We start from the raw sequence: 14126 nt of genomic DNA on the forward strand, positions 1-14126 counted from the left end.
TTGTTGCACTACCCAGCATTTCTAAAGTTTTCGTAACGTTCTCCTAACATTTTGCTGATTGAATGCAGCCTCCGTTGGGGCGTTTTTACGTGATGACGTCATGGTATCGCGTCCCTTGTGCTAAAATTTTAGCCACGTAACTGACTGGAAGCAGTGAACACAAGTGTTGTCTCTGTTCTAACGCTGGTAAATAATCTTTTTACACACACAACTTTGATTTCTGTTGCTGTTCTAAACACAGAGCGCTAAAACGTCCCTCCAGTTTCATGTTCACACCGAAATTATGCCGTTTACACCTTAGAATTCAGTTTGCTCCGTCGAGCTAGCACTGTTAGCTTACATTAGCTCTGAGGTTACACCGACTGAGCGGAATGAAAGTTTGATTTAATTTATAAAACGTTTATAAGACTAAGATTTTCTGAAGTTGTCAATAGTTTATACTTATTTTAAATTCTCAGTTTAGAAAACCGATTGTGAAAGTTGTTAACATTATTTCCACTGCAAACTACAGGGTTGACTGGTTACGACAAGTGATTGTACTTAACAGCTGTCACGATAATGGATGTAACATCTGAAGTCATATTAATGTCACAGACTGATCATCATGGCGTGGAGGGGCGCTGTTTGTCGTCTGTTGGCCAACCCCCGGAGATGTGCCGTCATGTCAGCTTCCAGAGGACATGGCACTGCAGCTCCCGTCACATTGGGCAAGTGTTACCCCATGTCTGTGGTCGCATTGTTTACAGGGGCAGTTCACCCCCACAAGTGTCCAGCTGCATACCCAACCACCAGTCAGACTTTATATTTTATATGAAAACACTGCGTCTCCTACAAGTCTAATGTCATAAATGCTGGGATCGTTTTTAATATTAGAATAAAAAGAGAATGAGATTTGAAAATCATTTTATCACTTAAATCAACTGAATGTCAAACTGCAATGACACGTCTGATGTTCTAATTAATGAATGTCATTGGTTTTATTTGGTGCAGTCATTCTGATTTGATGGCTGAATTATACACATGCTTTACTAAACTAACTTACTGAACCGTCCTTGAACTTCTAAGTGAAGGCCAGGCCGAAGAGACAGGCCAAATAATGAGAGACCACAAATTCACGTTTAATTATTCCAGGGAGTCCCACATACACAAGATAGTCTTATCAAATTCTGAAGGTCTTTTTAAACAGAGATGTTTTCTTCCCTTTTTAATATCTATGCCAATACAGTACTGGAAATGGGAGTACATGTCTTTGATATCATTCCAAACTTCTCACTGTGAAGACACATTGTCTGTAGACATGCTTCACCAGATCATACAGAGACTGAATCAGTTGCTCTGTCTGCTAGTCCCTTTGCAAATACATTAATTTCATCTTTTTGAAACAACTCTCAAAGATGACGCTAGTCTATCATTACTTTAGATTTCCACCTCACTACTCATTTCTGAATAGTTATGACAGGTGTCATGTCATCATTTTGGTTACACAGATATTTACAAATTGGTGAACCTCTTGCCATCTGTGTTTGTGAATGTTTCAGTTTTTGCGTACTCAGACATGATCGCATGTGACCATTGGACCTCTTTGCTCGTGGAATGATGCAATCAGGTGTTTCTGATCATTCAACTACCGCCCTGTCTTTTTGCTTGTGTCCCAACTCTTTTGAAATCTGTTGCTGCGTAAAACTCAGATTTGCTCTGTTTTCACTTGAAACGAACATCAAAGGAATATGATTTATCAAATTGAATTCTGTTATGTTTAATAGAGCATCCCAACTTCTTTGGAATCTAAGTTGAACTATGTATATTAAATGTTACTCACAACTTAAACATTCGTAATCATGTTTCTGGTTTGAATTTTTTTCAGATGCAGAGAAGACAGAGCAGAAGATTAAAGCACGTAGGCGTTAAGAGCTAATTATTTCTGAAATCTATCTTAGTGTTTACTTTTTAACTTTACTGCTCTCACTAGAACATATTTAAACCCTGAATGGATTTAAAGTTTTTGAATTTCCCCCCTTCTGACAGCAAAAGTTCAGTTTAACTGGCTTGATGCTCTGGACCTGGAGAGTCAGCTGACAGAGGACGAGATCATGATCAGAGACTCATTTCGGACCTACTGCCAGGAGAAACTCATGCCTCGCATCATTATGGCAAACAGAAATGAAGGCAAGTACTTCTTTCTTTAACTGATTTTTTTTCTCTACATCTTAAACCCACGATCTGGAACACAAGAGAACACATCTATAATCCTCTATACGACAAAGAACAGGACAATCTCTGAAGCTTCAGTCTTTTTGATTTCTCTTACTGAAGAAAGTAATCCAAATCCTCTAATGCAGCCTCATGTGACGGATCCTTTTTTGTTTTTTGGTCCAGTGTTCCACAGAGAAATTGTTTCTGAAATGGGAGAAATGGGAGTCCTGGGCCCAACCATTAAAGGTGTGTGAATATGTCTGTTTGATCATGTCTTGTCCAGGGGTTACAACCACTCATACAGTCCTTAAATTAATTGTGTACTTTTGATTCTGTTTAATAATTGTGCCAACAACCTCTCCTCCTGTCTTTAATGTGAAGGTTACGGCTGTGCTGGGACGAGCTATGTGGCTTATGGTTTGATTGCTAGAGAGGTAGAGAGAGTTGACAGCGGCTATCGTTCAGTCATGAGTGTGCAGTCGTCGCTGGTCATGCATCCCATCAATGCTTATGGCACAGAGGAGCAAAAGCAGAAGTACCTTCCCAAGCTGGGTAAGAAGTTATCACAGGAATTCCATATCTGAATGCATTAGCCACAAAAACCTTAGGTTGAGTTCTGGAGCTCTCATTTATTCCCATCTGGCTCTCGCAGCTCGTGGAGATATTCTGGGTTGCTTCGGTTTGACTGAGCCTAACCACGGTAGTGATCCCGGCGGCATGGAAACCAGAGCAAAGTACAACCCATCTGGTCGCACCTACACTCTCACTGGCTCAAAGACTTGGTGAGTGAAGTGTGATTGGTGTAACGTAAAAAAATAAAACCTTTAAAATTAAGTAAGATTTTAAATGTGGTCACATATACTGTATATATTACACCTTACGACAAGAGCAAAACGTGTGTATTCAGGTTCAGATTAGTTGCGTGAATACAGATGAAATCATGCAGAACAGATGACTACATTCCCGGGTGTGTTTCAATAACACTCAACACACGCTTGTGTCCTCCTTCAGGATCACCAACTCCCCAGTGGCTGACATCGCTGTCGTCTGGGCCAAATGTGACGATGGGAAGGTCCGAGGCTTCATCTTGGAGCGCGGAATGAAGGGCTTCTCAACGCCCAAGATCGAGGGGAAGTTCTCCCTGAGAGCTTCTGCTACTGGTATGATCCTCATGGATGAGGTGGAGGTTCCTGAGGAGAACCTGCTGCCTAACATCTCTGGCCTTGGGGTGAGTGGAGCACAACCGTGAGCGTTCTTCACACATTCTTCACGCATTGAACTGTTGCATCCACACACACCTTGTGATAACATGAAACATCCCTCTCCTCCCTCTGCTTTCAGGGTCCTTTCGGCTGCTTGAATAACGCTCGTTATGGTATTGCGTGGGGCGCTCTGGGCGCCGCCGAGTTCTGCTTCCACGCAGCTCGACAGTACACACTGGACAGGTAAGATGAGCCATCTGAGTCGTGTCGTCTTTGGCGCATTTCATTATTATTGATAAAAATGTTGAGCGTTGTTGTTGTTTCCTCCACCAGAATCCAGTTCGGCGTACCCTTAGCCAGGAATCAGCTGATGCAGAAGAAGATGGCCGACATGTTGACGGAAATAACCATTGGGCTGCAGTCCTGTCTGCAGCTGGGAAGACTTATCGATGAGAAAAAGTAAAAAACCAATTCACGCTTAGTTAGGGGATACGGAATGTAAAGTGGATGTGAATCCTCGGTTAATGTCAAACAAACCTGCTGTTTCCTGGACAGGGCGGCCCCGGAGATGATATCCATGCTGAAGAGGAACAGCTGTGGTAAAGCCCTGGACATTGCCAGGCAGGCTCGAGACATGTTGGGAGGAAACGGCATCGCAGACGAATACCACGTCATCCGCCACGTCATGAACCTGGAGGCTGTCAACACGTATGAAGGTGAGCAGGAGGCAGGCTTACCATGATGGTGTAGCCTCTGCCACCATATTGTTAAATACCTAGGGTAGATAGCAGTTGGTTGAATGTTAAGCTCAATCACAGCTCTGCTGCGACTGAGTCGATGTGTGCATGAAATCATAGACTGTACAAATGGATCTAATTCATTCAGGTTACGGGTCTTTGAAGGGTAGATGATGTCATCTCCTCCTCTTCCTCCTCCAGGTACTCATGACATCCACGCCTTGATCCTGGGCAGAGCCATCACAGGCCTGCAGTCCTTCACTGTAAATAAATAGACCTCCTCACTGCTGCCTCCATCAGGCGAGAGGCTGCTGATTGGGGTGACAGAAGACGTCTCTACTGCACTTTTATAATAATAATTATAATAATTGTTTGTTTTGCCTTGGGTTTGTAGAATATATCAAATTTGAGAGAGCGCTGATCACGTATTAAGTGGGCTCTTTGAGTGTGGAAAGGTCAAGAGTCGAAAATGTAATGATTTCACATGTGGATCCTTCGGCTTAGAAAACAACTATTTTTCTATTCTCAGTCTCAACAGGTTAATTTCTTGCTTGGTATTTAAAAAAGTGCAGACAGCATTGAATTTAGTGAATAGGCTAATAATGATTCTGAATGACGTTTGCTGCTATTTTCTGTTACGCAACAACAATACAATAATTAATGCAAACAACACAGTAATGGTTTGTGGCCTGTTTGGAATGTCCCGAGAAGTGTCCATCCATCCATCTTCTACCGCTTATCTGTAATCGGGTCACAAGGCCTGAGAAGTGTTTCTGTTTATAATGTGATCCAGTTTTACAGGTGTCACTATAACTGCTCTAAATTATGACATTTTCCATTACGGTTGTGAAGTGCATCTGTGTTGATGAGAGCTTCAATAAATATTTTTTTTTTAAATTGTTGAAGAATTCCAAATGCATTTAAGGGAAAAGTGTTGGGATAACAAACCAAATGCACCAATTGTGTCATGAGGACAAGATTAAGAACCCAGAGAGAAAGTACGTCACAAGAAGACGTTTTTATTGCAGCTGAAGGCGTAATGCAGAATTTAATATGAGCAATTTAACAAGTGAAAGGTTGTGCCATCCCTAAACTTGTCTTCATAAACAGGATGTATACAAGGTTCAAGTGTTGCATTACTTAATACATGTTTTAAAAGAGTTCAACTCTATACTAGAGTACATTCGCAGCACAATTAATTTAATGATTGGAAATACGCAATTTTGTTTTTCTTTAATTTGTCCGTAGTAGAGTGACGGGATTCCTAAAATACAAGATTCCCCATCTGTCGGTGTTTCACAAAGAGGACAGTCCTGTTTTAAACGGGGATGGAAATAATGACAGACGGGCTGTGATCGTTAAGAGTCTCAATGGAAGAAGGATTTACTGCTCCTGGTAGGAGCAGCCGACCTGCGCCTGTGATGCTGTTGGAGTGGACGTGTAATCCTTCACCTGTGATGCTTCTGGATCCCAACAGGGGTCACAAATGTCACAGAGGTCTCTCCTGGGTTACACATTAATACTAGTTTGCCTGAGGTAGTGAGGACACACCGTTGTTTTCTGTGTGGTGTCTGGATTGCATGATTATCCTGTTTTTTAACTCCTCGGTGAACACATTAGTCCTCAGATCAACCCCGAACGACACGGATCAGCGCAAATAACTCATGATTGATTTCCCACGAAACGACTTCTTGGTAACCTGAAGGACTTAACGAAGCGTCACGGTGTGTGTTCGTGTTGTGATCCATGTGGGCGGATCACAAGTCCTCGAACCGCCGCCGAGAGGACGCGCTGGATTCCAGCACCGCGGACAGAGACGGAGCTGCGCCTCCTGCGCACCGCGCTGCGCGCCAAGACCCGCACGCATCCACAGATGCGCCACTTTGGATTCGGTTAGGAGCCACTCAGTCAAACATTTGAATGGATTTGGAGTTTCACAGCACGACTGACGAGGTTGGAAATGCAATGCAAATTATAAAGTACTGTTAGTCAATTTCTGGAAGCCCGTTTTTGCTGTTCTCTTTGTGGAATTGGAGGATTTTTTCCGCTTCTGGAAGACGGTTCAGCCTTCAAAGAGGAGCATGAATGGGTATAGTTTTAATGGATCGAACTCTTCAGTTGGAGGGCAGGCCTTTCCCTACTCCAACTTGATGGACGACCCTTTGTATAAGCAGTACAAGCCCCCAGTGAAGGACCTGATCGCGCTGCCAAAGCCCGTGCTGTATATGCTCATGGCGGCGGCGGTGGTGGTCGGAGTTGCCTATGCTATTGTAGGACATCTCATCAAGGACCTGGCCATTGACATAGCAGGTACTGCTTTATTATTATTATTATTATTATTATTATTATTATTATTATTATTATTATTATTATTATTATTATTATTTATTATTATTATTATTATTATTTGTCCATTATTCCCTGACAAATAAAATAATGTGATGGAAAAACCGAGAAATCCAGAACCACAGCAAGGACTGGGTTCTATATTAATCCCAAGTCCCATGAAATATCTAAGCCCGTATCCAATTCCACTTACCATCATAACCTAATAAGTTCAGTTAACATTTTCCAAGTAGTTTTTAAATAAAACTTGATGAAATACTAAAAACTCCCGATGGGACGGAGGAGGATGTTGTGTCACTTTATCACCGCTGGTATTAAATCTGCAACCCTTTTCACTCTAGATTGTGTGTTGGGTCCTGCTGGTGATGAAGACAAGGACAGGGACAACCTCCAGCAGCACTCCAGTCATCACCCCCCAGTGCATCCATTTGCCCACAATGCCTTCCATGTGTGGGACCCCGATGAAGTGATCGTCCCTCTGCCCCATGAAGAAAGCCCCCAGACCAGCCCGCTGCTGCTGGCCGCCATTCCCTACATCCCCTCCTTCTTTCCACACTCTCACAGCCCAACAAGTCACAACTCTCTGAACTTCTCCTCCAGCCCTGGGTCAAGTCAGGAGATCCACGCCTGCAGGGAGGTATGAGTCTGGACCAAGACTGTGATCCTCAACGGAAAACAACAACACTTCCATGTAACCTCCTCTCTTAGATGTGAAACTGAGAAGCTGAGCAAACTGAAAATAGTAACGTCTCCATCAAACAGAATGCTGATCATTCATCAATCTGCACAGATACACTATTATGATGTCACCATGATGTCATCAGTTTACACTGGTCTGCCTTACGTCACATTGATCCTCGATGCTGCAAACCTACATATTAATAGTTAAATAATTAAGTAATAGTTGCTGTGACAATGTGGAGTTCTTAGTGTAACAAGGTTTCTTGTGTGCTGATGGTATTTATGCTGCACTAAAATCGTCGCTCATATGTGCCGGCATTCTGAGGCCTGCTGGCAGTTGCTACATCATCTGCTATCCTCAATTCACCAAAGCTGCTTCTAGCCTGACAACCAGCTGGTCTTCTCACGCTGCAGTAAAATGGTATTTCAAGACACTGAGGGATTAGTTTAAGAGGAAGATTTAACAGAGAAGCACTAATGCAACATGTACACAACTACATTTAATCCCACAGCCTCCATGGCAGGTCAGGGATTCCGTCTGGAAGGCAGAGCCTATTAGCAAAGATTACAGCACACAACTCCAGAGTGTGTAACATGATGGGGCAGTGAGCTAATTTCTAAGTTAACCCCAGTTCATAGCAATTTTTAAACTAGATGTCAACTCAATTTCAGTTTTTTTCAGTCAGTTCATTTGAAGTTTTTCATCAATTCTGAAATAAATTTGATACCCAGCTTGAATAAACAAACCGTACGTAGACAGATGTGTATATATGATAGAAGATTTGACACCGATTGGACAAAGAAATTCTTTATTGAGTGGTGCCTCCTTGTCACATCTTAAAGGAAGTTCTTAGTAAATTTATTCCAGCACTAAATGTCATCAGAACTGGAGCAGCGAGTGAAGAAAACACCAGAGGTGCTTTAATTGGATCGGAGTTGAACTGTGTCCAAAACGTGTTTAAAGGTTTGCACCAGAATTGAAACAGTGAGGTGCAGACACACATGAAGTACATGAGGACACAGGTCTAGAAGGAAAATGTACGTACTTGTATGTAGGAATTGGAAACCAAAGGATAAAAGTATTAGAAAATAAATTGGTCAATAAAAATGAAAACATAAAAAGAAAAGAAAAACAAAAATGTAATTTTCATTTACTTTCTTTGTGAAGGTCATCTGAGCACACTAGCCTTCTTTTTTTTAGCGCACACATAAAGACGGTCCAATTATTTGTTGGTCAAAATCTTTTTAGTGTACTTTGAATACATATGGGAAAAATTCAGAATTTGTTTCATGGATTCATTCTTGGGAATTATGACTGTTAAAAAATGGTTAAAAAAAAAACAATTAAGCACCGTGTTTAAAACTTAGTGTCTGCTACAGTGAAATCTTATTCATGTTAACGAATACATCTGTGCTTGTAAAATGGTTCGTCAACATTAATCATTCTAACACTAGCTGTATACCAGATTATGAAAAAAATTAGCTTCCAACAAATTTACACAATATTAAAATAATCTCAGTCAGTTCTCATCAAATGTCAGAGTCATGTGGTTAGAGGTAGAAGCTGATTGGTTGATTAGTGTGTCAGTGTTTGTTTTCTTGTAGCCATTAAAATAATGTACAATCTCATATTGAGGTTATCTAAAAAATAAATTATTGTCTAACAGACATAATTTTAAGATGAGTATGCATCATGTTTACAACAACAAACACACATCAGGTGGTCTTGTTTTTTTGGAAAATGATTTTTATTGTGTCTGTAATCACATTCCAAAAGTAGATATTTCTCCTGTACAAGTAGGTCATTTTCTGTAGTGTCCGAGGTACGGAAATGTAAAGACAAGATATTCTTAGTAGGAAAAAAAGTGAAGAATCCCTAAGATGCTTTGCATCCCAACACTACAGCTACTCCCAGGCCGACTGCTCGTACTGGAAGGAATAGCCAGAGGGTGGAGGACTTTCTCATGACGGACAAGCAGGAATGAGACGGTAATGATAAGGTGGGTCCATCCAGAATAATAATATCAGCAACGGAGTTTGGGGGAGCCTCAGGACTCCAGCCGACAGATGGGGCTGTCATAGACCATCTGTAGGTTCACTTTGTGTCCCACCAGCTCTCTGATGTTGTTGATGCCGTATTTAATCATGGTGGGCCTGCAGGGAGAAGAAAGGGACGAGTCAGAGCAGCAGATCAAAGGTCGACATGTTTGTGGCTCAGTCCAGTTCAGAGGAGGGGAGTGATTATCATCTCATGCTGGATTATAGCTTTTCCCAGTTCCCTGTAGTCCTGGACAGGTTGTCAGCCACTGGTTTAAACTCAGATATGATTACAGCTAAATCCAAAGCTCTGCTTCATTCCTGCTCACCTTTCCAGAGACAGTCCCCAAGCGATCACCGACACGTCCTCAGGCAGACCCATGGGCAGCAGCATCTCTGGTCGGAACACCCCCGAGTTTCCCACCTCCACCCATTTCTTCAGTCCTGTGTGCACAGAGACAACAATCAGATCTCACTTAAGGTCTTTTAAACCCCTCCAAGAGGTTAAATATATTTTGCATTCTCACTGCTTTGATATGATTTACACACAATGTAAGGATTCAGTATAGCTCTCTTTTCTATATTGGTCTGCCCATTATCTATTTTTAAATGATTACAAACAATAATGTCTTTAATTTAGTATAACCTAACAACATGAATTTATCTCTTCAATCATTTGAAGAGATGGAAATGGCTACTACTGTGACTGGATTCTGCTACTGCCAAAATAATACAGTGGAAACATAAATTGAAAATAAAGGTAAACGATCCCACAGGCAGACAAACATGTCATTTGAAATTCTGGATTGTGAAAGTTGTGTCTGAGCTGATCTCATCAGAGCCTCACGGAGCAGTTAACTACCTTCATGGTAGCTGAACACCTCCATGCTGGGCTCGGTGTAGGGGTTGTAGGCAGGTTTGAAGCGGAGTTTAGTGATTCCTGGAAAAGAAGCAAGGATTTATTCAGATGAGGGACACAATCTGTCTTCCAGCCCCATTGATAACCGCTCTGTGTCTGATATTCATAGGCAAGTACCCCCCCGACCTAGTTTGATAAAGAACTGATGCAGGATGCCCATGAGGTCTCCCAGCGTCAGCCCGTAGTCTGCAACCAGACCCTCGATCTGGTGGAACTCGGCCAGATGGGTGGCATCTAAGGTCTCGTTCCTGAACACCCGGTCGATGGAGAAAAACTTGGCAGGGGTGAACTTCTCCTGGTGACCCGGTGGACGGTTTGAGGTGCAGGTGATGAAACACACAGAAAGAAAAGCTGTTTGTCAGTGACAACGCCACAGGAATTACCCCATCAACCCAAAGGTCTGTGGACCTCACACCCATGTGGTGTTTCTATGGTCTCAGTCTATGTGTGTGTGTGTGTGTGTGTGTGTGTGTGTGTGTCTGTGTCCAACTCACCTGCTGTGCGAGCTTATACAGCATGCGAGCACTGACTGCTGTAGTGTGAGTGCGGAGGATGTTTTTCTGAGCCTCCTCTATTTTCCAGTCGTACTTGTACCTGAGAAGCAGGATGTCAGATAACCTCATGTAAGCCTCTGATGATCAATACTTTATCATGTTACTTTTATGGGTGTTGTTTTATGCCCACCCCTGTGAACCGAAGCCCCCCTCTGAGTGGACCTTCTTCACTCTCTCCAGGTAGTCCCGTGGGAACTCGTGAGCTAGCGCTGGGTCTGAAAGATGGTGTTTGGAACAAGTCAGAAATGACTTAAATAAGACCGGCCGTAGCTGGAAGCAGAGAGCCGTGGTGTGTATGACGCCCACCGGACAGGAAGAAGGTGTCGTGCTGATCTCTGGCCGGGTGCTGCTGGGGCTGGAACAGGGCGTCAAAGTTCCAGAAAGAGCTCTCTATGAAGTTGTTGGTTGGCATCTCTGTGAAGCTACAGAAAGCAGATCATTTTTCCACTTTTTGACCACAGACACTGGTAAGAAATGGATTCTGTCATTTTTACAGCCACGTACCCCATCTCCAGGAAGATCTGCCTGAACTGTGTTCGCACCTTCATCAGTGGGTGCAGGTGGCCACAGTCGGGGGCCACACCAAGGGCCTCAAAGTTATAGGGTTTGAATTTTTTCTCCTTCCAGCTGCCACTAAAACACAACACAACAGGACAATAAGTTATTCTATTTAATCTGCAATTCTATTTAAACAAGCACATGATGGGCAAAACATTCAGGTCTAAATGAATCATTTAAGACACGTTAGTTTTGTTCCGTCAATTTCTGTCCTGCTCTGCCTTTAGGACAAAGTCCTCATCTTTGGACGCGTCCCCTTTGATGAGCAGAGGTTGTTCTGCGTCCGTTGTCTGAGGTCCTGCACCCCGTCACTGGAGGACAGGGGAGGGCTGACGGGACACGTGAACGAGTCGCCTTCACAAGAAAAGTTCAAGCACGTTCTAAATAAGCAGAGGAGAACTGATTCTCCAATGACATCATTTGGTGAATATTTGAGTTTTGCTGAATGAATCAATGGCAATTTAGAATACTAACATGTCTACGAAGGCACACTTGCTTTTAAAACAACATAAGTCAGAAGGAAAAATAAATAAAAATTTTACATTAATACTTACTGTATATTCCACTTTACTAAATTTTACCAAAGGTATCCGTTACAGGTGCATCTCAAAACTATGTCAAACTATGAAATTTTATCCATTTCATTTCTTACAGATTAATTAAAATATTGACAAGACGTCTGAATCAGGATTATTACATTACTACAAAGTCCGGCTAGGCAGAACGAGTGGAACGTCTACTCACGAGGAAATCATCTCAGGAGTGAGCTCCGTCTCTTGTTTGGTGATGGTGGTGCTGAAGGAGTTGCCTTTTACGATCCAGTACGACTTTACCGTCCTAAACAGAGAATAAAGACAACAGACTGTTCAATGTTCATTTAGAAATCCCACATTCGTTCCATCGCTGAACTACGACTGCGTTTCCAGTGCCCCTTCTGGCAGACATATGTAAACACCAAGACGACTTACACTTCAGAGAGCAGTTTTCTCTTCTTCAGTTCATTCCTTTCTTTCTCTTCCACCTGAGCTGCACTGCCCTTCTTTACCAGAAGCAGCCTCTCTCTGACCTGGTCTTCTATACTGTCCACCTGAGGTCAACATATCCACACACACACACACGCACACGACCCCGTTTAGAATTGCGGCTGTGGATCATAAAGGTCCACGTTAACAGATTGATGCAAAAAGTAACACATACAGTCCTGAATATCCTGGGGCCGCCCTCGCAGGTCTTGTCCACTCTGATCCACTTGTTGGACATGGCCTTGCTGAAGCCGATCTTCCCAAAGGACAGTTTCTACACAGGGGCAAATGGAGGAGGGCAACAACATCACTGAAAGGATCAAACATATAGAGGTACAAACGTGCATGAATGTAATGCTTACATGCATGCAGTTAAACTCCCATCTAATGCAACAAACTGGACATTTAGATAAAACTTAGATTGGTGATAGGGATAACAAGTTCATTATCTTAGATTACACCTATTGTGGTTTGTCTGTTAGTTAGAAAAATTATTTCAAAGGTTCTGGATGGATCACATTATGGATGATTACATTATTTTGGAGAGACAGGGTATTGTCCATCAATTGAGAACTTTTTTAAATATTCTTTTCCATGTTGGGATAGAGGAATCTGAAGATTTCTGCTTCTAACTTTATGCCTACAACAGCTGCACTAAAATGACCCCATGACCTGCGACCCCTAATGGTCTGATCCTGAAAAAATGTGATTCCAAATTCGAGATTTATTTTAGAATGAAGTCTAGGAGGTTTGTGCTCTGAGTGAAGGCTGTCATTCTGTGTTTGTCTTCATATGATACCTGTCAAATAGTTGTTGTTGTTGTTTTTAAAAAGCACCTTTTCCTAGAATTCGTTTACACCTGAAGACAGGTGAGGCTGAAAGTTTCCACCAGTTTTTTTTTTGTGTTTTTTTTAACGGAATTCATGATTGTCTGTGATGATATCACATCCAGACCAACATATTCGAACCCACCATGAGCTCATTCTGCGCCAGACCCTCCAGCGGGATGGAACTGAACACCCGGGCTTCGTGGCTTCCTTGCTCGGCGATCTCCGATCCTTCTCCCGTCAGCTCCCAGTGCCTGGAGGAGCGCAGCTCCGCGGAGATGACCTGGAGAAGCGGGGACAAACGTCACCTCTCAGCACCTCCACATAGCCCAAACCGTGTATTCATCATCACTGTCATGTCATTCCAAACAGCCCTCCGTAAACCAGCGTATTGCATCAGTCAAGATGAATGGACACTGTCGGTGACAGCACGACTTCCGCTCGCCCGTGGTTCCCAGAAACTCACCTCTCCGAGGGATTGAAGACTCTTCACGGCCCCAACGATGACCTGGTGCTCCACGCCGAGGCTGTCCGCCACTTCCAGACTGTCCACGCCATCGTCTGCCTTCTCAATCCGTTGTAGAAGAGACTCCACCACGCCGGCATCCGCCATGCTTGAGCTTTGATAAGCCCGAAAAAAAACCAAAAAGGCGGATGTGACGTAGAAATCCGGAAAGCCGAATTCCTTAAATTAGCGTGACGTTCAAATGATAAAAATGAGTACCGTAATTACTGTGTTCAGTTTTTGTGCTGCGCTTGTGGTTTTCTGTTAGGAAAAGCAACTAAACTTGTCAAATCTTTAACTTAAGAAATAAATAGTGATATCAGAGAGAGGAAATAGAGTCTGACTCTAAATTAACTTTGTGTAACTATTATATCTCAAAAAGGGCAAAATCCAGGTATTTATCTCACTATTTTTCGTTGTCACTTTGTAAATTTCCCTATGGGTATAAATGCAACATGGAATTCAAGTTTGGAGCGGATCAGGATCAATATTTATTTTCCTTACTGTATTATGATAAGGTATAATGTATATTACTGGAAGTTGTT

General features: G+C 42.6%; 2 protein-coding genes across 2 annotated transcripts; one reads left to right on the forward strand and one right to left on the reverse strand.

Moving 5' to 3' along the window:
• The first annotated feature begins 120 nt into the window (after nt 1–120).
• LOC137609635 (glutaryl-CoA dehydrogenase, mitochondrial-like) lies at nt 121–5014 on the forward strand. The gene is made up of 12 exons (XM_068336789.1): nt 121–186; nt 595–707; nt 1865–1897; nt 2026–2166; nt 2377–2439; nt 2575–2745; nt 2846–2975; nt 3205–3421; nt 3535–3638; nt 3729–3854; nt 3951–4111; nt 4334–5014. The coding sequence occupies exons 2-12, from the start codon at nt 605–607 to the stop codon at nt 4405–4407; spliced, it is 1323 nt and encodes a 440-aa protein (XP_068192890.1). The 5' UTR covers nt 121–186; nt 595–604; the 3' UTR covers nt 4408–5014.
• Nucleotides 5015–8893: 3879 nt separating this feature from the next.
• Nucleotides 8894–13710, reverse strand: farsa (phenylalanyl-tRNA synthetase subunit alpha). Its single transcript, XM_068336920.1, has 13 exons — nt 13543–13710; nt 13222–13359; nt 12425–12523; nt 12196–12314; nt 11972–12064; nt 11174–11302; nt 10976–11091; nt 10800–10884; nt 10610–10709; nt 10242–10410; nt 10059–10136; nt 9526–9640; nt 8894–9313 (listed from the first exon to the last, which is right to left on the reverse strand). Exons 1-13 carry the CDS (start codon nt 13687–13689, stop codon nt 9208–9210), a joined length of 1494 nt encoding a protein of 497 aa, XP_068193021.1. The 5' UTR covers nt 13690–13710; the 3' UTR covers nt 8894–9207.
• Nucleotides 13711–14126: the final 416 nt, after the last annotated feature.

The sequence above is a fragment of the Antennarius striatus genome, chromosome 16, assembly GCF_040054535.1.
Source record: "Antennarius striatus isolate MH-2024 chromosome 16, ASM4005453v1, whole genome shotgun sequence".
In the NCBI taxonomy this organism is placed as follows: Eukaryota; Metazoa; Chordata; class Actinopteri; order Lophiiformes; family Antennariidae; genus Antennarius; species Antennarius striatus.

Coding starts and splice junctions, on each gene's coding strand:
- LOC137609635 (XM_068336789.1), top strand. CDS start 605: ATGGCGTGGAGGGGCGCTGTTTGTCGTCTGTTGGCCAACCCCCGGAGA. Junction 2,167..2,376: donor TATGGCAAACAGAAATGAAG/GCAAGTACTTCT, acceptor TTTTTGGTCCAG/TGTTCCACAGAGAAATTGTT. Junction 2,440..2,574: donor CCTGGGCCCAACCATTAAAG/GTGTGTGAATAT, acceptor TTTAATGTGAAG/GTTACGGCTGTGCTGGGACG.
- farsa (XM_068336920.1), bottom strand. CDS start 13,689: ATGGCGGATGCCGGCGTGGTGGAGTCTCTTCTACAACGGATTGAGAAG. Junction 12,065..12,195: donor AGAAAACTGCTCTCTGAAGT/GTAAGTCGTCTT, acceptor TTCTCTGTTTAG/GACGGTAAAGTCGTACTGGA. Junction 10,885..10,975: donor CGACACCTTCTTCCTGTCCG/GTGGGCGTCATA, acceptor ACCATCTTTCAG/ACCCAGCGCTAGCTCACGAG.